Raw genomic sequence first — 23,338 nt, 5'->3', positions numbered from 1 at the left:
GTATTGTGTTGGAGTGGGCACCTTATGCAACGGTATGCTGTTTCACCCGCTCATTAATACTAGCCAGGCCTGTTATGGCTTTACACTGACCTTTTGTTTTAGGCAAGTAAAGGCACAATCCTATGCATGTTTAGACAGAAAAACGTCCCACAACTCCCAGCATGGCTGACTGGGGAATGCTGGGAGTTGTGGGAACGCTGGGAGTTGTAGGACATTTTTCTGTCTAAACACGCGTAGGATTGCACCGTAAATGACTTACTGTCATCGATAAACCTCTTATCCCTTGGAGTCAGTAGCTGCTAATGGGAAAAGGGAAGTTTATTGTGACTCAATGGCTACCTTCTTGTACTGATCACTACCCTACATTATCAGATCATTGGTCCATCTAGCTGTCTTGCCTCCACTGACTGGCAGTGGCCCCGTTTATTCAGGCAGGAGCCTTTCCCTGCCATACCCGGAAAAGCCAGCGATTAAACCTAAAATCTTTGGCCCGTGAAGCAGATGCTGTGCTACCGAGGTACGACACCTTCCCAATAACAGTTCGGAATGTGGAGGAGTACCGAGTGCTTTCTTATCCCAGCGCTGGCTGACAATGACAGGGCCTCAACCTCTTAGCAGAGTTGCGGTCAGAACCGTACCTCTCTTTCTCTTCCGGCAAATCCTTCCTCAAAAGTCAGCTCTTCTGTCTTCAGTGTAACCCCTCAGACTTCATTTGACGTGTGCATATGCAGCCGCGCTACCCTTGGCTCCTCTCATCCCCGTCTCTGAACGTTGATCGTAAATAAGAACAGTGCTGCCAGCTCCGCACATGCCAAACCTGATCTGTGGAGATCTGTGTGTACTGGCGCTTCACATGTGAACAGAGCTCCCTAGTTAGGGTTAGCCGTGGGAATGGATCTGAGTGACCTGAATTCAAATCCCAGCCATTTCATACATTTGAACAAAAGGTTTGTTTGGCTGCAAGCCAATGCTCACTTTCCTGGGCAGAAGCCCCACTGAATTCAGTGGGATGTACTTCTGAGTAGACAAGCATAGGATTAGTGTAAATTTTTCAGCCTCAGTTCCCCAGTCTGTAAAATGGGGTTAATAGTAACTAGCCTTGCTGGATTATTGTACGGGTAAATTAAAGCACTGCAATACATTGTGCAGTTTTGAATGTGATTAACAGCAAATATTAGTTAGCTTGATGAATTTTTTTAAATGATTTTAATTTCATTTTAAATATTTGCTTCCATTCTAGGCTAAATTTTATTTTCCCTACATCTTATCCCAGGTAATAGGATATAATATCAATGAGAAATCTGAACTTTTATTGTGAAAGAAAACTAAATCTTTATAAAGCATAATTCATCTTTACACACAAATCAGAAACATGGCGTTTGTTAAAAATTTACTGGTAATATTTTGGATTTTAGAAAATTCCTTGGAGAGAAGAAAGATCACAAGGTATTTCCCCAAGAAGGGATGCATCCTGTTATGTGAACCTCATAATGCTGCCCACAGAGAGGATGAATGAAAACAGGAGAAGCTGCACACATTTACACCATCACCCAACAGAGCAATGGCAAGCAGCAGGAACCCTCAGATGGTGATTCTATTCTTGAGGGACATATCTGAGAGCAATACATTCACTGAGCATAAATTACCTTCCAGCCTTGAGATCTTAGTCGAAAACCTGAAGACACCATGTTTACCTTTGAGCAGGCTTTTAAAAACTTCGGATCAAAATCACGACATACATCATCTCCTGCAGCATCTCCCTCCCCTCCCGCCCACAGTTTCTTCCTTGTAGGTCTACAGTTTTCTGTGTGTCTTAAATTAACAATGGATGCAATTGGAATAAATTAGCAAGCCACCCACAACATATAAAGACAATTTTATTGCCGATAAGCTCTTTAAAACCCATTTTCCCCCTTTTTCTTATTTCAGTAGGACCTTGTTCTTTCTGATGAAAGTTGGGCCATAATATCTCTCGTTTTAAAAATAAAATAATTTTTGAAATAAATAAATATATAAAATAAATATCATATACACTTTATAAATAGATTTGTCCTTATGAACAGTATCATGTATACATCTTAAAAATGTGAATTCCTTGACCCATCCTTTTCTGCTTATTCTCCTAACAGCAGGAAACACACACACGGATGCACGCAAGCCCCTACACACGCATGCAGCACAGTCATCCCTCAGGACCCAGGGTTGCCAGATGTCAGGTTTGGTTTCAATATTCTGGGTTCTCCCCTCCGTTCTCCCACCGTGGAAGTCTATGAGCTAGAGACTACAGTCAGGATTTGTCATAGCAACATCTGGCAAGTCTGTTAGGGCCCCCTCGAGAGAATCTGAGTAGCAAATACAGCGGCCACATCACTCGTCAGGGTGCCACCTGAGGTGCATCCTCTGAGGCACTTCATCCCAAGCTTGTGAGCAACATACAAGTCATGTCTGTGGTCTTCTTTCCTGCAGTCACCTTGATCACGTGGCTGGTGATTGGTGCAGGTGGCGGTTGTTGGTTCAAAAATAATCTTTCCTCCCTCATGTGAACTTTTGCCTTTTCCTAGCCCACCAGATAAAGAAAGCAATTGGAGAAATGAATGAGGGCACGGAGGGTTCCAGGCCCTGCCCCTAACCCCACCCCACAGGAGTAAACTCAACCTCGATGTACACCTTTAAAAGAAAAAGAAAAACAACAGCGCCGAGGAATTCATGGTAAGTGCTTCTCTATCTGTTAGCTAGATTTGATAAGAAGGATGGAATGACTAAGGTGTATAGCGCTCCAGCAAAAAACGTTGGGAACCCAAGTACATATACACTTGGCTGCTCAAGCTGTAGAGAACATCACCTGTAGTGGAAGAGGTCTCTGTACATCGCAGGTATCTTTGCAGGGTCCACAGGCCTTGGTAAAAAATGGGTGAACTTCTGATGTCTCTTAGTCCTGTATCCCTCTCGCGGGGAGCCGTCTCTGTTCAAAGCAATGTAATATTGTCGTTCAGAGTCAGAATGCTTGTACAGGGTCGAGGCGTAGGTGTTATACCAGTTCTCTTCAAACTGCTCGCGGAAAACACACTCTCTTGTGAGCTTCTTCTGTGTGGCCAGGGGACGATAACAGAGGAGTTAACAGAGAGAGAAAAAGGATATGTGAAAAATCATCCAACCTGAAAAGAGACTTGCCCTGTCAACCCAAAGATGTGCGTTTATTTATTACTTTTCTGTATCGTCCACAGCTCTCTGGGCAGTTCACAAAAGCTTTAAATCCTAAATATACAATACAAAATGTAATATAAAAACCATTTAATACAAAAACAATTTAAGAGTGCAATCCTATTGATTGGAAGCCCCTGAACTTGGAGGTGTCTGATCATCCAATGAAGGGCAGGAAGAGGGGCGGAGGTGATTTTCACCTCCCATCCTCCTGCCCTGCAGGTTTCGCTAGATGGGCTTTTTAGCCCATCTAGTCAGGGTGCTTTGAAGGGCGAGGGAAGGAGGCTGGAGGACGCTCAGGATAACTCGCATCCTGGCCTCTCCGGTCTCCGCCCTTCCCTGCTCACCAGAATGCCCCTTTCCTCCTCCAAGGTCGCTTTTCCCACCTCGGAGGGCAGCCCACGTGGTTTTTTCCAAGCCAGATGTGAGGGGGTGGGGGCAGAGGGTTGGATCTCTAACTTCTCATTCTGAGGTCAGAATGCTGTCTCCAGCCTCCAAATACCCAGGGACCACTGGATGGCTCTCTAGAACAATCTCTAAAAGTCCCAGGACCAGTTAGAACCTTATCATACACTACCAAATGACTGGGAGTAGAGGGAAGTCTTAACCTGGATGATAATGTTGACGCCATGAGGACCTCACTGGGGAGAGCATTCCAGAATCGGGGAGCTACCACCAAGGAAGCCCTCTCCCTGGCTGCCATCCTTCAAACCTCCATTGGAGGCAGCACCTGGAGGAAGGCCTCAGATGTCAACTGTAGTGTTGCATTTACATTTATTACATTTCTATGCTGCCCTTCCTCCAAGAAGCTCAGAATAGCATACATGGTTCTCCCTCCCCCACCCATTTTATTCTCATTAATTGATTGTAGCTTTATATTTTTTGTTTTAGTTTTGTATTTTATTGACTACTGACTGTAAGCCACTTTGAAGGCAACTGAGAAGTGGGAAAACGGCACATAATCCTCCCTCGCACAACAACCCTGCAAGGTAGATTAGGCTGAGAAAGAATGAACTCACCCAGTAAGCTTTGCGGCTCAGTGGAGGGATTTCAACATGGTTCTCCCTAGTCAATGCCAAGGTGGGCCACAGCTCAGCGACAGAGCCCCTGCTTTGCATGCAGAAGGACCCAAATTGAATCCCCGGCATTTCCAGCTAGCATAGGGAAATACCCTTGTCTGAAACCCTGGAAAGCCACCGCTGCCAGTCTCTGACTCCATACAAAGCAGCTTCCTGCATCTGGCACTACAGTGCTCTGGCTATTAGTTATACACACACACGTACACACAGATCATCTTCAGAATGCCCCCTTCCTCCTTTTGCTGCTTCCCCCCTTAGAAATTCAGACACTCAGCATTTTGTTGTTGTCACTTAAGTTGATCTGGATTGCACCACAGACACTGACAGCAATGTGGAAATAGCCATTGTGCCACTGAAGAATAACTTATGCCCCAAACACTGTGATCCTTCTCATTTTTTATTAAAAAAAAATCAGTAGGTGAAGTTCTATAAAATGTTAATGTTTAGGTGATGAACACCATTTCTGGTTTTTGCCCTCAGTTGTTAGGCATGACTGGTCCTTCCCTCGGTCCTTCTCTCTTGCTCTTACAGCAACCCCAGAAAGCAGGAGTGGAAGACTTAACATCCTGTTTGTAATCTCATGATTTAAACATGGGGAGCCAGACAGTGATCATGCACTCTTGACATGCACAGCAAACATTAGAAGCTTGTTTTCTTAGGGCCAAACTATGTTTCACCTTAACTGTGTAGTTCTGCCCTGGAGTGTGGCCTTCCCAACACACACACACACACACACACACACACTGCCAGTGCAAGGGCCTCAGTCCAGACTGGGACCTTAGCGTGGGTGTAGGAGGCTGTAACCCTTTGCCCCCCCCATTGTGTGGCCTCAATCCAGGTCACCCCCCCAAGTGCTAACAATGCGTGTGTGTTGGGGGGGGGCTGCACTCAGGGGCAAAACCAGATCATTAAGCTGGCACGTAGCTTCGCTCTTCATATTGCCTGTGATGAAAAATCAGATTAAACCCATTCCTCAGAAGTGGTGACTGTCTATTTTTGGGCTATACTACTACAAATTACAGGTCTGCTCACAACAATCCCTGCACCTAAAAAACTAGCGTGCAAAAGAGAAGACTCTGCTAGCACTTTCCCCCTGACATTTAGCTTCCAACGTACAGATAACTGCTTTGGACGGAGGTGCATTCAGTCATATGAGCCACGAACTGCTTCGCCGGCTCACCTGCTGCTTGGGGGAACCAGGCCGAAGCTGAGCGATCTTGAGCATGTGTTCTCGGAGGCAACAGCGACGGTTTAATCCCAGGGAATCTCTTCGCAGGGAGCCGAACAACGTGACCCTGGAGGTTCCTTTTGAGCACAGTGATTCGGAGAAGCAATGTAACCGCAGACTGAGGTCATGTCCCAAAGCAGTAAAGATATCCTGAGGTCATATCCCTAAAATAGTTAAGTCCAGGGATGGCTGGGCATCAATGACACCGCGATCCGGCTTCGGTAGCGTTAGCCATCCGTTTGAGTCAGTGGTACTGGCTGGGCCTGAGTGTGGAACCGGTCTAACTCTCAGAAGGGATCATCTCACAGGAGGGTGAATTTTCAAGCGGCACAGATCTAATGAAGTGATGGAGACGGGCGCATTGCTGCAACCTGGGCCAGCCTTCAGTTTCTCCTACCTGACCATGATTTGGGAGGAGCTTTTTATGAACAATGTGCTTAAGGGGACAGTTCACTCGACTTGCTTTCCCCGGACAAGGGGCTGCTGGTCATGCGACTGCCTGCCCCATGAGCTGGAGGGGTGGTCAAGAAAACTTCCCTGCGTCCGCTTTTCTGCAAAGATCCTCCTGCATGCTTCAGAGCACTCGGGGAGTGTTCGAGGGTGCAGTCACAGATCCTGCAAGGTGCTGACCCATTCTATTGGTCCTGCACCAACTGAGAACATGACTAGAACACACACAACACCCTCTTGGGGCTGCACACTGCAGGGGAAGGAGGGTAGTGGTGGGAAACTTTGTCCTTCCTTATTGAACTTCTCACGGAGGAGCCCCTGACGGACTGCTTGAAGATGCCCTGCTGCACAGGCCAAACCAGCTGGGCCACTTCACCGTGGCAGCCACGAGGAAAGCCAGCTCATGCCGACTTCCAGCTGTGTGAGCCCACAGCTCAGTTGCACGTAGATGGCCCTGGGCTTAATCCCTGGCGTCCCCCAGTTAAAGGAAGGGCCAGGTAGCAACTGCATGCGCCCAAGACCATGCAGAGCTGCAGCCTGGCAATGTAGACAACCTGGGCTAGGTGGAGGAAGGCTCCGACCCAGTGGAGGCTGGTGGCTCCGATGCCCATGGGGCGATGTATCCGCTCCGGGATCCAGTCAGAACTCTAAAGGAGCTTTCCAAGGTGCTGACCGAAACCTGGACTGGATTCACCACCCCATGGATAACAGAGCCACCAGCCTCCACTGCTCTGACTTGCTATAAGGCAGCTTTCTATGTTCCAACCTGGGCAGGATTTTGACCAGTATCAGCTTCTGGCACACCACTGGAAACGTCTGCAAGTGCTGGTCATTTCAGTGGAGTGTCATAAGCAGGATCCAGGAAGAGTCCTGCCTGTGCTGCCTATGGACTTTCCTACCACGGGGTGCCCCAACTGGAAGCCAGCACAAGGCAGGGTGGCCACGTAGGGGTCACCAAAAAAGAGGGCACAAGAGGCCAGTGTTCACATAACAGTTGTTGTTTATTCGGTCAGTCGCTTCCGACTCTTCGTGACTTCATGGACCAGCCCACGCCAGAGCTTCCTGTCGGCCGTCACCACCCCCAGCTCCCCCAAGGTCGAGTCCGTCACCTCCAGAATATCATCCATCCATCTTGCCCTCGGTCAGCCCCTCTTCCTTTTGCCTTCCAGTCTCCCTAGCATCAGCATCTTCTCCAGGGTATCCTGTCTTCTCATCATGTGGCCAAAGTACTTCAGTTTTGCCTTTAATATCATTCCCTCAGGTGAGCAGTCTGGCTTTATTTCCTGGAGCATGGACTGGTTGGATCTTCTCGCAGTCCAAGGCACTCTCAGAATTTTCCTCCAGCACCACAGTTCAAAAGCATCTGTCTTCCTTCACTCAGCCTTCCTTGTGGTCCAGCTCTCGCAGCCATAGGTTACTACGGAGAATACCATTGCTTTCACTATGCAGACCCTTGTTGTCAGTGTGATGTCTTTGCTCTTAACTATTTTATCAAGATTTGTCATTGCTCTCCTCCCAAGAAGTAAACGTCTTCTGATTTCCTGGCTGCAGTCAGTGTCTGCAGTAATCTTTGCGCCTAGAAAGACAAAGTCTGTCACTGCCTCCACATTTTCTCCCTCTATTTGCCAGTTCTCAGTCAAGCTGGTTGCCATAATCTTGGAGTTTTTTGAAGTTGAACTGCAACCCAGCTTTTGCACTTTCTTCTTTCACCTTCGTCATGAGGTTCCTCAGCTCCTCCTCGCTTTCAGCCATCCAAGTGGTATCATCTGCATATCGGAGATTGTTAATGTTTCTTCCAGCGATTTTAACTCCAGCCTTGGCTTCATCAAGCCCAGCACGTCGCATAATGTGTTCTGCGTAAAGGTTGAATAGGTAGGGTGAGAGTATACAACCCTGCCGTACTCCTTTCCCAATCTTAAACCAGTCCATTGATCCGTGGCCTGTTCTTACCGTTGCTACTTGGTCGTTATACAGATTCCTCAGGAGGCAGACAAGATGACTTGGTATCCCCATACCACCAAGAACTTGCCACAATTTGTGATGATCCACACAGTCAAAGGCTTTAGAATAGTCAATAAAACAGGAATAGATGTTTTTCTGAAACTCCCTGGCTTTCTCCATTATCCAGCGGATATTGGCAATTTGATCTCTAGTTCCTCTGCCTTTTCGAAACCCAGCTTGTACTAGGGATGGCGGAGAAGTTCTCCCCGAAACTTCGGGGGGCCGAGCGCCAACGTGTTCGGCCCCCCAAAGAAGTTTCGGGGAGAAATTCTCCGCGCCCCCCCGCCCCCCCCCCCCCCGGGACGGGACTTACCTTTCCCGAATGTCCCTCCCGGCGGCGGGTCCCGGCGGCGGTTCGTCGGGTCTTCGTCAGGGCCGGGGGTGGCAGCCGGTCTTTTGACCGGCTGCTGCCGCCGCCATTCCAATAAAAGTTAAAAAAAAACCCACGCTGTAGTCTCTACAGCGACCAAATAAGGAACGCGAATGGCGGCTCCCTATGGGGGCCGCCATTTGCGTACGCGCTTTTTTTTTTTAAAGTCACCCGTGATAGGCCACGTGACGATTTACGTAGCCTATCACGGCTGACTTTGCAGATCTAGCCGTGATAGGCTACGTTAATCATCACGTAGCCTATCACGGGGGCGTTTTTTTTTTTTTTAAACTTTTTATTTCGCGGCCAGGTGAGGCGAGGCGCCTCCTCCCCGGCCTGAATTTCGGGGGGAGAGCAGCGAAGCGCCTCCCCCCCACCGCGAAAAGCTGTGAGACCAGGTAAGTGGCTTTCGTGCACTCCTAGCTTGTACATCTGGCAATTCTCGTTCCATGAATTGCTGGAGTCTACCTTGCAAGATCTTGAGCATTACCTTACTGGCATGTGAAATAAGTGCCACTGTGTGATAGTTTGAACATTCTTTGGTGCTTCCCTTTTTTGGTATGGGGATATAGGTTGACTATTTCCAATCTGGTGGCCATTCTTGTGTTTTCCAAATTTGCTGGCATATGGCATGCATCACCTTGAAAGCATCATCTTGCAAGATTTTAAACAGTTCAGCTGGGATACCGTCATCTCCTGCTGCCTTGTTATTAGCAATGCTTCTTAAGGCCCATTCAGCCTCACTCTTCAGGATGTCTGGCTCTAGCTCACTGACCACACCGTCAAATCTATCCCCGATATTACTATCCTTCCTATACAGATCTTCCGTATATTCTTGCTAGTTAGACTAGACCTACTGAAATCAACAGGACATAAGTTAGCCATGACTGAAGTCCCACTGATTTCAATGGGTCTACTTTAAGTATGGCTATGTCTGGATCCAACCCTCAGAAACCCAGAGGTGTATCAGAATAAAATTTCTGCTCGCTATTGGCAGGGGCTTTTACAGTTAATATATTCAATTTTCATAATTTAATGAACTCACAAAATCAGGCTTTTCTTGGTGAATAACTTGGATAGCCTTGACACACCATTTAAATAGAGGCACACGATACACACAGACGTGTTAGTACTTTGTATTTTAGGGCTTTCCAAAACAAGATGAGAACCTTGAAAAATAGCCAGTTTCAATCACACCCTCTCTCTTTTTACTTCCAGGATCTGCTGCGTCCATGAAGCCTGCATGGGGCTGCCCTTGAAGATGATTTTGACGTTACAAATACTAGAAAATTCTCTTTCTGACCTCCAAACAAACACTGGAAGGCAGGAACTGAAGCCACTCGCAGTGCAGCTACTATGCAAGTTGCCAGTTCACTTCTGGGCCCAACACTCAAGCTGCTGGTGCTTCCCTGTAAAGCCTCGCACGGACTGGGCCCTGCACAGTTCAGAGACAGCTGCTCCTGACAGGGGCACAAACACCTAATTTGGATTTTAACTCGAGGGTCCTACTTAAGAGTTGACGCAAGATCTGGGACTGGTAGGAGCTAGTCTTTCTTTGTCATGGTCTGAACTCCCCAATAAAGGATGACAGGGTCCTCCCTTTAAGTGAAAAAAAGCATGTTTTTGGAACTTAGGGCACAATCCTTTTTTTGACAGAAAAAAGTTCTGTGCTGGCTGGGGAATGCTGGGAATTGTAGGACTTTTTTCTGTCTAAACATGCATAGGATTGCACCCTAAATGGCTTCTTATTCCGATTTTTAATCTTGCTTTTACGCCATAAATGGCTTCATTTTTTCAGGTGCATAGTTGTACCATTAGGTTGTCTAGGATCAATGTTAGAAGAGGCAGTTGTGCATTTAAAAGACAGATTTTCCCAAGGCATTCCAAGTCTTGATACTACTGTACACTTTCAGAGGACCTGCAGGTTCAACCTTCCAGATGCGGCTTTTTTTCAGTGCCATAAATATGCAATTGTTACCACTCTGTTGGTGGGGAACTCTCAAATGTATTTGTGAACCCACCTTAGCCACCAGTGATTGAAGCATCCTGAATAATTTCGAGCCATAATCAAATCTTCAAGCTACCCACCCCTATGCACTGCTACATATTTGGGAATGCCACAGACCTTCAGGGTTCACACTTACCGATCCGTACAGCTCGCCTCGTTCGTTCATCCCAAGGTAAAGTCCAGAATCCACTCCGCGGATACTAACCAGTCCTACAGCCAGGCTAATAAACTCCAAAATCCCTTTTGAAAAACATAAAAAATGAAACAGAGAGTTACTTAAAGAATGCAAACAATACCATCCTGAGTGGATAGCATTATGGTAAACAGCACCTTTCCAAACCTGCCCAGGCTTTACTCTTTACTAAGCTCATCATAAATCTTAGAGATCTGGCTCTTCTCTTCCTGAATTCATGAACGTGATCATGTCATCTGGAAAACCCTTCCACATGAAAATCTGAAACTTTAGAAAGAAGGCAGCAAAAGGGGAATATAACAGAGGTGCCTAAAACCATGAATACCAGGAGAACAATAGTCTATTTTCGTGCTGTGCGAAAGTGATGCACAGAACTAACTGTACTGAGTAAAAATTACGCACCTGCACAGAAGCAGAGGGTGTTAAACAGAGGGTTGGTGTCTCACCAGAAAAGAAAACGGAAATGCAGGCTACAGACCGGTGCAGCGCAAGAGATCCTGAACGAGGCTCCTCTGAAGGTGCTCAGAAGTCTCTGAGCACCTGTAGCAGCTTGCGGTCCCTATGCAGCTACCGTCACCTGCCCCCTTTCGATGTCCTCACGCTGCCTCTCAGTCAGTGGAGGCTGGTGGCTCTGATGCCAGTGGGGTGCTGAATCTGCTCCGGCTTCAGTCAGAGCTCTAAAGGAGTCCTGCACTGTGGATAGCTCCTTCGGGTTCTGACTGAAACCTGTAGCAGATTCTCTGCCCAACTGACATCGGAGCCACCAGCCTCCACTGCACCATTTCATTTCAGCAAGTTATTTCTTTACTCTTCTCTACTGCTCCAAATCCAAGAAAAAGCCAGGTGCTTCCAGAGGGAGGGTGAGCGAGGGGAAGCAACGTGGAGACAGGGTTGGAAGGAGGCTGTCCACAGGGGGTCACAACAGCTGCTGGAAACATTAGCTGGTACAGTCCCCAAGAGGAACCTCACCAAGTGGAACCTCATTCTGTGTGAACGAGCCTTGATCGCGTTTGACTGTGGCTCGTCTAATGTGAAAAGGGAGGGTCCGCGACCGCGTATCTATTGCCTCTCTTACAGTAGAAAGAAATAAATTACGGATGACCCTAGCAGACCAAGAACACCCATCTACATGGTTTTGCAAGGGTCAGCTGTGCGACCTGCAACTGATTCTTTCTTGCCACTGTTGTCTGAAGCGCAAATAGCACTCTGCAACCTTTGCATTGTGTTTGTCATGAAGATCTGAGTCTGTATATATTGTACTGTATCAGATACAAACATATTCTATTATATATTATCCATTTCCTCCTCTTTGTCATGCAGCAGCATGACCACGAAATGGAACTCAGGATGGGACTCTGCAGCTGAAACAGCAGGATTAGGCAGGCAGAGACCAGCAGTATTCTATATGGCTCCTATTCTATGAGACAAAGTGAATCGGTCCCGGGGGCCGACTGCCCTTTGACAATGGGAAGCCCAGCCTCCACTGAGAGAGACCCCCCCACCACTTGCATGTTCAGTGTGCATCTATGCACACAGAATTGCATCCTTGCAGCGGTCCATGAACTCGATGAGCCTCCCTCTTCCTCCCCGCCCCCATGACAGACATTTTCCTAGTATTGGATAAACCTCCAAGATCTGAATGGCCAGGAGATATCCAGAGCATCATGTTAAACATGGGTGTCTCTCTTAAGCAAGGTTCCAGCAATACAGGTCTTCAGCAGCGACATACAAAAAGCACATCTTGGATAATGGAGTTTTGCACCCCTTCATGTTGTCTTGCATCCCAACAAAGATGAGTTCCATGTAGTCTTAAAAGTCCCCATTGCAGGAATGACTTTGGGGCAGAGTGGCATGTCCAGCCTTCTTCTTCCCACTACAGGGCCAGTACAGTCCTTCTGGGTTCTGCTCTACCTCCTTAGGTACAGCCCAAAAAGGTCTTCCTCCAACAGGAATGATGATGAAGGCATGATGGCAAAGGAGGTCAAACTGCCACTCTGTTCCAGAGTTGTCCTCCTGAGACTAAGGGGGTCCCGGAGGTTTACCCAAACCAAGACCCCCAAACAGCAGCTAGCCTGATGCAAAGTCATCCTGCCAATCGGTGAGTGAACAGGCCTGGGAGAGAAGTGCCCCAAGAACAATTTGAAGGATCCTCCCCCATTTATTTATAGAGCTTCTCGCGTGTCTAACCCTTCACGAGCACACCTGACCCACCCTGGTTAGGTTACATCACACATGTTCCTTTTGCCAGCTCCACGTTTCTCAAAGCACCACTTGGAAAAGCTTTACACCGCTTAGCTGCTCTTGACTTTAACGGGGGCGGGGGGGGGGGAGTGCGTGCTTCTTCAGCACAGTAATGAGGAGCCCTTTAGCTCATGAGGTGTAGCGGCGAGCGCTCCTGCACAAGCAGGGTCTGTCGTGGCTATACAAAGAACAGGTATGTCAAGACAGCCTCCAGCCTCACTGCACAGTGTGTCCATCCCAGCACAGCCTGGCTGCTTGGGCTGGTGAGCGCTTGCCCAGTGTATTCATTTCAAGGATTTTTATGCCACCCTTCAGCTAAGCTTCTAAACGCAATGGATTCATCCTTCTGCCCCTGCACTGAGATAAGCACTTTGAGTTTTGTCCCACAGATGAGCATTCCACACTACGCTTGGTCTGAACGGCGTTGCTTGAGCTCTTTACCCGCCGTGGCTACCTATTGGCCAGTGTTCACCATCCCCTTCCCCAGAAATCTTTCTTGGCAAGGCTGTTAATGTCAAACATACATTGTCTGTTGGATTTCTCCTGCCTCTGAAGTATAGGATGAGATGAGAGACAAAATAAGTCCCACTGAAATCAGTGGGATTTATTCCCAAGAACCAAGGAAGAAGTACAGACCGCTGTTTGCAGATCACAGTGTAATCTTCCCCACCCTACCGAATCTGCAAGGGATGACCTATTGCACGGGCCACCTCTTTTTGAAGTCGGGTCGCAAGAACAAGGCGTACGACCCTATCAGTGGCCATACCACATCCGTGGAACTCCCTCTCTCAAGAGATGTGGCTAAAACATACGTGGAGCATTTTTAGGAGGAACATGAAACCTTTCCTCTTTCCACATGCATTCTTAAAAAGAATGCTTTTTAACTGAGCTGACAGTCGTTAAGGTGCTACAAGGCTATTTGTTGATTTTATTACGCTATTTAGTTTATATTATTTAAACATTTCATTTTATTGGTTAGAAATGGAATACGATCCTCTTCAAAACAGCTGTCACCCAATTAAAAGAAATCTGAGAGCACAATCCCATGTGTGTTAATTCAGAAGTAAGCTGCACTGTGTTTGGTGGTATTTGCTCTCAGGTAAGTGTGCACAGTTCCTCAGTTGGACAAATTACTTTCAAATGAGTAAGGCTGCAATCCTATACACACTTAACTGGGAGTAAGCCCCATTTAACAAATACTTCGTACTTCCGAGTACGTGAGCATAGGATTGCACTGCAAAAAACTGCATGTGACTAAAACCATCACTTTGAAGACAAAGATGCACGTTTTCTGTTTTGGTGCTTGAATATGTGGCAGCAGGAAACATCTTAAGACACAGAATCTTAGGATGCACGAGAGTGTGAAGGCAAAATGCCTCTTCTAAGAGTGCGCCCTGCAGCATCTTCAGTGTTTATAACATCGGTTGTTTTGTTTTTTTTATTGTGTTGCATGATAAATTGGGGATGCCTTGCTAGGCAAAAATTTCACTGATTAAAGTTGAAATTCTAATAAAAAATATTTTAATGATTTCAGGCACAGTTGCAGCAACCTTTCAGAGTCTACACAATATAATGTCAGCAAAGGCACTTCTTAAGAGCATCCTTCAGATAAAAAAAAGAAACAAGGGTGACGAAATGCAACATGGAGAGCATAACTGAAATCTATGCAAGGTGAAAGGAAGCAAATTTTGCCATTATCTTGCTCAAATTCGTAAGTGAAGCCTCCAACATCTGTACTTCACCAGCATTGGGAGTGGTTGTTGGGACACGATCAAGAATTCACTTTCTGACTGCAACAGGCTGTTTCTGTGGCCAAACATGATTTGTTTTTCCAGCTCTTGTCTTTTCTTCTGTGGCAGAGATATTTGTTCCGTTTATGCTTTTGAGTCTCTCCAGATCACATTCTGTGAGATTTGACTGGAATTTCTGAGGTCTGAAAAGCGGAGTTATCTTTGAACCTCCGTTGGAGCAGGGCAGACTGCCAGTCATTGTTATATTACTAAAACAATTGTTGAAAGATTACTTCAGCTGCCTGCACCTGTCTCTTCTCGTACAACCATATTCACGGGCAAGGGGGCTTCAGAACAACGCTGGATGTTGTACTAATATCTGCAAATCTACATATTTAACTTAAAAAAAACCCACCCAGCAACTGTTTGGAAACAGGTGCACTGGGTGTTCATGTCAAAGGCAGCAAAATCTTGGGGGAGCTTCGCCAAAGAGAATTCCAAAAAAGCCTTACTGTGCAGGCAGATCTGCTGTGCACACTTCTGTGGATCAGGGCCCTGACAGACATGGAAAGCCACCCGCAAACGTTCTGAGAGCAGCTGGGCTCACTGGTGCGGTGTGCTGAACGCCCACCCGTCTCAAGGCCTCTTGTGATCTTTCGTTCCAAGCGCCCCCACGCAGAAGCCTGAGGGCCCACCGATCACTTGCAGGCCATTGCCCAGTTATCACTTTGGTGGCCCCCTGATCTGTACAAGACGTGTGTCAGGGTGGACACTGAGCCCACAGAATCCCAGAGTAGTTCTAATTCGGAGGAAGAGCAGCCGCTCCTGGGAGAGGAGCGCGCCCCTTTTTCCCAGGGCCCGCAGCTGACAGAGATTCCTCCCACCCACATTCCTAGATTAGAAAGCAGTCCAAGGAGTGACCCAGCACCAATAGCAGACTGGTTGGATGCGCGGCGCAGGCGCAGAGAGCGGCGCCAAATGGAGAGCGCGGAAAGGAGGCGTAGTGCCCGGTTGGCACTCAAAGAACGGTTGTGCCCAGAGGATCCAAGGGAAAAGGGGGGGGGATTCTCCCTAGTCCTTATATCCAGGGGTCTGCCAGTAATTGCTTTTCAAACGGGGACCAAGCTGTCAGGGGCTCCTTGGAGGGCTCTCTCAGTCTAATCCAGTAGCCAAGTCCAGACACAGACAAAGGGATTCTTTTCAAAGCTTTATTTTTATTTTATAACTTACAACTCTACAGGTAGCAACTAGATCTGAGCAGCAGCATCCCTATGCCCTAAGTTGGAACAGTTGGTCCCCATTTGAAAAGCAATTACTGGCAGACCCCTGAATATAAGGACTAGGGAGAGTCCCTCCCCTTTTCCCTTGGATCCTCTGGGCGTAACCGTTCTTTGAGCGCCAACCAGGCACTACACCTCCTTTCCGCGCTCTCCATTTAGCGCCGCTCTCTGCGTCTGCGCCGTGCATCCAACCAGTCTGCTATTGGTGCTGGGTCACTCCTTGGACTGCTTTCTAATCTAGGAATGTGGGTGGGAGGAATCTCTGTCAGCTGCGGGCCCTGGGAAAAAGGGGCGCGCTCCTCTCCCAGGAGCGACTGCTCTTCCTCCGAATTAGAACTACTCTGGGATTCTATGGGCTCAGTGTCCACCCTGACAATTTGCTCCTGCCAAAAGTCTCCTTGTGTTTTACATTGAAGGACTGCGAGGGGATAGACTTTCGTAAGAACAGCCCTGCTGGATCAGACCAAGGGTTTATCTAGTCCAGGATTCTGTTCACACGGTGGCCGGCCAGCAGTCAGCCAAGAACCCACAAGCAGGGCATGAGTGCAACAGCACCCTCCTGCCTACGTTCCCCAGCAACTGGTGTACATAGGCTCACTGCTTCTGGTACTGGAAGTAGCATACAGCCATCAGGACTAGTAGCTACTGCTCACCTTCTCCTCTATGCGTTTGTCTTTAAGCTGAGTTGTAGTACGTGTGAGCTTTAGGTGAGCACTTTCTTCTTGGAGCTGGTGTTCTAACCTAGCTTCTGCTGCAAACTCACTAGATGGCCTTAGGAAAGCCACTCTGCCTCAGCGCCCAACAGCAACATGGGCATCGTTATACTGGACCACCCTACAGGGTTTTATGGAATACTGATATAACATATGTGAAGTTCAGGTGTTAAGACTGGGAGTAAAAATGGAACAATAATAAACTTAATAACTAACAATTTGCTGCCTTTCCATGACACCCAAATCTGTTGCCTGGGGCAGCTGCCTCACTCTGCCTAATGGTGGGGCCAGCCCTGTTCAGGCAGCACCCATGGAGAGTGGAGGCAAGATAGATGAAGGCATGAATGGGTGCCTATCCAGCTGCACGCTAGTGGGATGGAGATGCTGCCACTTGGGCACCACACTTCTTACAAACCACATGTAACTTCTGACCATTCATGTTTTGAAAATGCCAGTGGTACTGCTCTGAAACCATAATCTGGTGCTTGTGTCTGTCATGGCCCTGACAAAGGATGAACTACCCTACAACAGCATGTACCAATTTAATAGGGTTACCAGCTGTTCAGAATTGTTACGGACTGTTCATATTTTTGGAGCACTTACTTTGGAGAGAGACTGTTCACATTTTTGGTGTCTGAACACGAACAACAATCCATCCTACTTTCACCTTCAAAAATATGATGCACAAAACAGCAGGCATTAAACAGAAATGCAAACATCCTTTTTCAGAAAGAAAAAGAAAAGAAGAAAGGGAATTGTTTTATAGCAAGGATCGGGCAACTTGTGTCCCTCCAGATGTTTTGGCCTACCATCAGCCCTAGCCAGCATAGCCAGTGGTGAAGGGTGATGGGAGTTATAGTCCAAAACATCTGGAGGGACATAAATGGCCCACTCCTGTTTTATAGGAACTTTATGCACATTCTTGGTGTTGTTTTTTTGGCCATTCACACTCTAAAATTGCTGTGTAGAATAAAAAAGGCTGCAGTGACCACTAGACATTAGTGACCACTTTTCCAGCTCCATACGGCCTCTTATCACCATTGCACACATTTTGCTCCACTGGTGCAATAAGCAGCTGGGATTGCTCATAACTACGGGAATGACCATTGCTCCATAGCAGAGAAAATGCTTTGAAAAAGAGCCCAAGTTTAATCCCCAGAATCTCCTTGTAGGGCTGCGAAAGACCACTGGAGACAATGCTGAGTTAGATGGACCAATGGTCTCACTTGGTATAAGGCAGCTTCCTATGATTCCTAACTTGCCAAGTTTAAAAGTGGTAACTCTCCAAGAGAGAAAATGTGGCTTGGAATAGACAGGCCAGCTCCAACACAGCTCCAGTCAAAGCAAACACTTGCCTTGAGACCACAAGTATAGCACATCTCAGGTTCAAACAACGTGCACATCCAGTCTAGATGCAGCCTAGACACTCCCTCTAGAGTAACCCCTTAAGGATGCAATCCTATGCAGGTTTAGACAGAAAAAAGTTCCCATGCTGGCTGGGGAATGCTGGGAGTTGTAGGACATTTTTCTGTCTAAACCTGCATAGGACTGCACCCTAATTATATTTTGGAGGCTGCTCTGGAGTGAGCACTTTAAAGACAACAGCCTCGTGCTTTGATGCCAAACATCTGCACCACTTCTGTCTGCCTACAGGTTCAGGTGAACATCAGAGTTTGTGATCTTGTGCTGGTGCAGCAACATCCTAAGCCAGAGATGGGCAACTTGTGTCCCTCCAGATGTTTTGGCCTACAAATCCCATCAGCTCTAGCCAGCATAGCCAATGGTGAGGATGATAGGAGTTGTAGGCCAGAACATCTGGAGGGCTGTAATTTGCCCATCCCTATCTCAAGCAAATATAAGATTTGAATGTTGTTAGCCCAAGACTCGATGATTAACATGGTAGCCATTTGTTATAGGAAGGCTACGATAAACACCAAACCAATTCAAGATCAGCGCCATAGTTTTGTAGGTGGCTAGGCAAAAGTGATCAGTGGACTTGGACCTACAGAACTTGTGACAGTGAAATTATACAGCTTGCACCCCTGTGGTCCTTAACCCACCTCCTACACTGATGATTTTCCACGTGCTGGGGAATCATGATTAGGTTGGTTGATCGCTCAACCATTTTGACCATGTCAAAAACAAAGACAAATGTTTACATCTTGTAACACATAGCCCATCCTTTTCCCCCTTTGCTGCCATGTGGTATTCAAATGGTGTTCAGCGTTCCTCAGAAAGCTCATCAGCGATTTCTCCATTGGAAGACTGATAATGGCAGAGAAACTTCCCTGAAAGACCGCTTGTCTAGTACCTTTCTTCCACTTTCCCACAGGAAGCGTTGGATGTTCATGGAGTGCAATGGCAAAGACCAGCAGGTCTCGCCAGCATCACTCAGAACTCTTCCCAGAATCCTGTGTGACAGGCAGGGCTTCCTCAGCAGACATATCCAAGCCACGCACAGACACATCTCTAACCACTGGTCTATAGCACAGCCTCCACACCAAAACACTGACTCACTCCCACCACCACCACCCGCTCTTGCATCAACCAGACTTTGCTACATCACCTTTCTATCTAGAAAGCCTTGCCCAGATCCGACCCTCCTGATTTCTGAGACTGATGGACATGGGAAGGCACGCACGGCTGTCATATCAGTGTCTCTGACCCTCTTTCAACACGATCAGACAGAGTTCTGTTCTAGCCTTCCAACCCAAGTGTGGCTGCAGACGCGCCTTCTCTGCAGCGCCTCATGGACCAGGCCTGGAGTCTGGCTCTGTCTGCCAGGCCATAGCAAGCAGATCCGTATGCAGCCCCAAATAATTCTACATGCGTCCTTTGATGGGCAAGCAAAGCCGCAGTGTACTAAAAGAGATGCGATAATGGAAAATCAGACCATGGGCCAGCTCTGATGGGCAGTGGCTCTCCAAGTTTCTTTTGGGACATTATGCATGCAGCTAATAGGTTGGATCCAGACAGTGATGCTTAGACTAGACCCACGGAGTTAGCCCTAGCATCTGGCATCCAGAGACATACTGCTGCTGAACAGGGAGGTTCTGCCCTCAAGCAGAAGTTTCTTTTCAAGCTCCTCCTCCTCAGCTAAAATAGGAGATAGATGCTCCCTGAAGCCCTCCTGCAACCAAGACTACTAACTCTGGAACTGAAATACGCATGACGGCTGGGAGCAGAGGATGATGCATACCTCATGCCAACTCACGGTGGCTTCGAGTTTCTCATGCCTTGAGCTCAAGCCAACTTGATCTGCACCTGAGGATTCCAGTCGGATCCCTCGGGGCTCTGCCCCCCAATTACAACAAATAAGTATTTATTTTACGCTGCCTTTGGGAGACGCCTGGAGCAGAAATCTATAATATTTTATATCAGAAACCTGGTCTCATTTACATAGCTGGATGCCAACTGCCGAAACACTTATGGAATGCTAGTGTTTCGATTTATTGAACACACCATACCGCTAACTCCTCAGCTTGCAAACCTAATGAAAACGTGGCTTGCTGCTTTTAAACAAAAGTCTGCGGGCTGGGGGGGAGGCTTCTGAAGTTTGGCTGGGGACTTGCCTGCCAACCCTAACTGATTTTACTTGGAAGTAAACCCAATGCATCTCACTGAAAGTTGCTCTTCCAGCTCAGTGTGCTGAGAGTTGCAGCCTTAAAATTCCCCTTAGTCCTGGAAAGACTCCTCTGGAGTAGATTGTTTAACGGGAGGGGGGGCACTGTGCAGGTGCAGCAGGGCTGAGCTGGAAGTCGAGCGTGGCGCAAACAGCGTTGCTTCCCCCCAGCCCCTTTCTCAGGAACAGCTTTTGAAAGGAAAATTATATATGTCTTTCGGGAGCTAATTAAAGAACATTTGGCCCCCACACCTATAAGGGCCTTACGCTGACCTGTGGCTTAGGACTTTCCTCATTGATTTAAATGGTTTTAAACAAATAAAAGAGATATTTTGGCGGCAGAGGATCTGTTGTTGGCTATTGCGCGTTCTTTAATTCACTGGCTTGAGTGTGGCTGCGCAGATCTCCCTAGGAAGAGTGGGATATAAAAGGCTTTTAAATAAAACAAATGCATACATTTAGCTGAAGAGATATCACGAGCACCTCATGTGTATCTGAGGCACCATTCACAGTAAGGGAGCCATCCTGTGCACACTTACTTGGGAGTAAGCTTCATTCAACTTGGCAAGACTGACTTTTGAATAAACATGCCCACCACTGGGCTGTAAGGTTGGTTTCTTTTCTGCAAACCAACTCTTTTTTTCTTTTTACTTAAGGGGTTTAAATGGATTTCTCACAGGACATAGTTGTGTCCAAGCCATGAAGGCAGAAAAAACTGGTGTCACTGGAGGCAACTTATGGGGCTACAGGTGTGGGGAATATCCAGCTATCCCCCACCTGTTGATTGCCTGGCTGAGGTTTCCATGACCTTCTTGAGTGTTTCTGCAGGCACCTGCAGCTGAGGCCAAATTACCAGGAGATTTTCAGACCATCCTCCTTTTACTGCAGCCGACTTTCTTCATTGCATTATAGAAGAAGATAAAAAAGTAAAGCTATTATGAACCATTTCAAGGCTAATGTGACCCTGATACATTTCTGAGGATTGTGCATTTTGCCATGTAAAAATTAGCCAAGCTCTAATTACATTTCTTTCCTTTTCCCATCCTTTTATTTGAAGGGTTTAATTTTTTTTTAACGTTTAGTTGCTCTGGCTCCAGATTTCATTTTTCTTTTAACAGTGCAATCCTATGCACGTCTACTCAAAAGTAAAACTCAACAGGGCTGACTCCCAGGTGAGTATGGCTTGCAGCCTCACTGACTACTTCGTTAAGGGGGGGGGGGTGCGCATCTAGTTCAAAAACGTGCGAAGACAAAAGTACAAAAAGCACAGAATTTCTGCGGGCTTCCTAAAACACCTGCATCTTCTTTTGCTTCTCCAGCTACTGCGAATTATATATTGGCTGGGGGGAGGTGAGAGAAATATGTTCCTGGTGCTTCACTTCGGGGTTTTTTAAGTATCTATTTTTAAAGTATGTTTTTTGTGCACCTGCGAAACGGCTTTAGCAGCAGGAGAGTAGGAAATTGAAAATTAAAATGCTGGCATTGCTGGGGAGTGAGCGCATTTATTTAGCGTTCTAATTATATCCATGCTCGGGATGATTTATATTAATGGTGTAATTAGTTCTGTATGTTGGACAAGGCGGCGGGGCACTTTGAACAAGTTCATAAAGGCGGAGCGCCGCGGCTATTGTGGCTACGCCGGACCGGGCAGAGCAAAGGAGAACACCTGCTTGGGGCGCGGGGGGAGCGCCCCAGAGGGAAGAAACGGAGGGATTCGACAATACGGCGCGGGTGGGGGGGGCAGATTCCAAGCAGGGGGCTTTCGGTTCATTTGCTGGGTGGGTGGAGAAGAAAGAAACCTGGAGAAGGAAGAGAGACCGCGTGGCCTGGAACGGGACCAAGCGCAGAGGCTGTAAACAGGGGACGCTCGCCGGGGCGCTGCTCCTGCGCGGCGCAAAGGCATCCCCACCCGGCGGCTCGGGGCCAACGACGCGGAGCTGGGCCCCCCAAGCACCACGTGGCCCCGCGGCGGCGCCCAAAGACCCCTCGCAGTGGCCTGGTCCCCCCCGCAGCAACCCCCCAGGCCTTTCCCGCAGACGCCCTCCCCCCGGCCAGGTTTCCCCCCCCCACGCAACTCCCGCACTGTGGAGAGGGGGCGGGCTGGAGCAACGCGCAGGACGCGCCATCGCCGGAGCTGCGCCCCCCCCCGTCCGGCGGGCGACGGCAGCTCCCGGAACGCGGCCCCCCCCCTCGCCGAGCAGGGCGCGGCCGTGGGCGCCCCCGGCCCGCTTACCGAAGCGGCTGTGATCCTGCCGGGTGCCGTGGACGGTGCCGTTGGGGAAGATCTCCAGGTGGAAGCCGGTCCGGCAGTACAGCTGCCGCCGCCGGAGGATGCCCTTGAGGTGGGCGAAGTCGGTGGGCGAGCCCCGCTGCAGCCGCCCCTCGATCTGCCCCAGGCGCTCGTTCAAAAAGCCCGGCGAGTCGGCGAGAGCCGCGTTCCCAAGTGACGAGGAAAATCCGTGCAAATCCAAATCCAGGGAGCCCAGGAAGCCGCCCACGTCGGCCATGGCCATGGCCGCGGCAAGCGCGGGGCGCGCCGGGCCGGGGGCGCGGGCGGCAGAGCAGGCCCGCGCGGGGCGGGCGGGCCGGGTGGCCCGCGCCTCGCTCGCCCTGGCCGCGGCCGCCTCAGGCTGCGCGCGCCGGCTGGCCCGGCCGGGCGAGCGGCGCCCTCGGCGCGGCGCTCCTCCCGCCGCTCATCGCCGCCGCTGGGTCTGTCCGGCGCTCCGACGCGGACTGGACTTTATATACATCCCCACTCCCCTTACAGCGGCACGGTGGATATTTAAATGCAAGCCACACCTCGCTGGCATCGCCCCTTGGCCAGTGCCGCGGTCCCCTCGGGCGCGGCGGCGGCGGCGGCCCATTCGGCTCCGCGAGGGGGCGGGCGGGGGCGCGCCCCTCCCTCTCCCGGCGGGCGAGCGAGCGAGCTTGGGAGCGCGCGGCGGCCGCCGCTTTTGCCGGGCCCGGGCGGCTCCTGGCAGGTCCCGGCGAGAGCGCCGAGGGTGCGGGGCTCGCGCTGGCTCGGCGGAGGCGCGCGGCGCCCGGCCCTGGCCCTGCTGCCGTCGCGCGGGCCGCGGAGCTTGGGCGCGCCGTCTCCCGCGCCGCGCGGCGCCGCCTCGGCTGGCCGGCGGAAGGAGCCCCGGGGGTGCGCGCGGCCGCCCCGCCCGCTCGGGCCCGGCTGGCCTCGGGAGCGGCCCGAGGGGCAGAGGCGGGGCGCGCGCG

At 49.1% G+C, this 23,338-nt stretch overlaps 1 protein-coding gene across 1 annotated transcript; it reads right to left on the bottom strand.

The window, feature by feature from the left end:
- Positions 1 to 1,871: 1,871 nt before the first annotated feature.
- On the bottom strand, positions 1,872 to 22,722 carry FGF16 (fibroblast growth factor 16). The gene is made up of 3 exons (XM_084814213.1): positions 22,350 to 22,722; positions 10,474 to 10,577; positions 1,872 to 3,084 (listed from the first exon to the last, which is right to left on the bottom strand). The coding sequence occupies exons 1-3, from the start codon at positions 22,627 to 22,629 to the stop codon at positions 2,839 to 2,841; spliced, it is 630 nt and encodes a 209-aa protein (XP_084670339.1). The 5' UTR covers positions 22,630 to 22,722; the 3' UTR covers positions 1,872 to 2,838.
- Between the last annotated feature and the right edge of the window lie 616 nt (positions 22,723 to 23,338).

Source organism: Heloderma suspectum, chromosome 9 (assembly GCF_057233095.1).
Source record: "Heloderma suspectum isolate Gila_16-S chromosome 9, 16-S_ref, whole genome shotgun sequence".
NCBI classification, from domain to species: domain Eukaryota; kingdom Metazoa; phylum Chordata; class Lepidosauria; order Squamata; family Helodermatidae; genus Heloderma; species Heloderma suspectum.
The sequence above is the reverse complement of the archived record's forward strand: the minus strand, read 5'-3'. Positions and strand labels throughout refer to the sequence as shown.

Bases quoted from the DNA above. Each gene is read 5' to 3' on its own strand.
- FGF16 (XM_084814213.1), bottom strand. From the start codon at position 22,629: ATGGCCATGGCCGACGTGGGCGGCTTCCTGGGCTCCCTGGATTTGGAT. The intron at 10,578-22,349 runs GTAAGCGGGCCG...GTTTTTCAAAAG, and splicing joins GCAGGATCACAGCCGCTTCG to GGATTTTGGAGTTTATTAGC. The intron at 3,085-10,473 runs GTAAGTGTGAAC...CTGGCCACACAG, and splicing joins GAGGCGAGCTGTACGGATCG to AAGAAGCTCACAAGAGAGTG.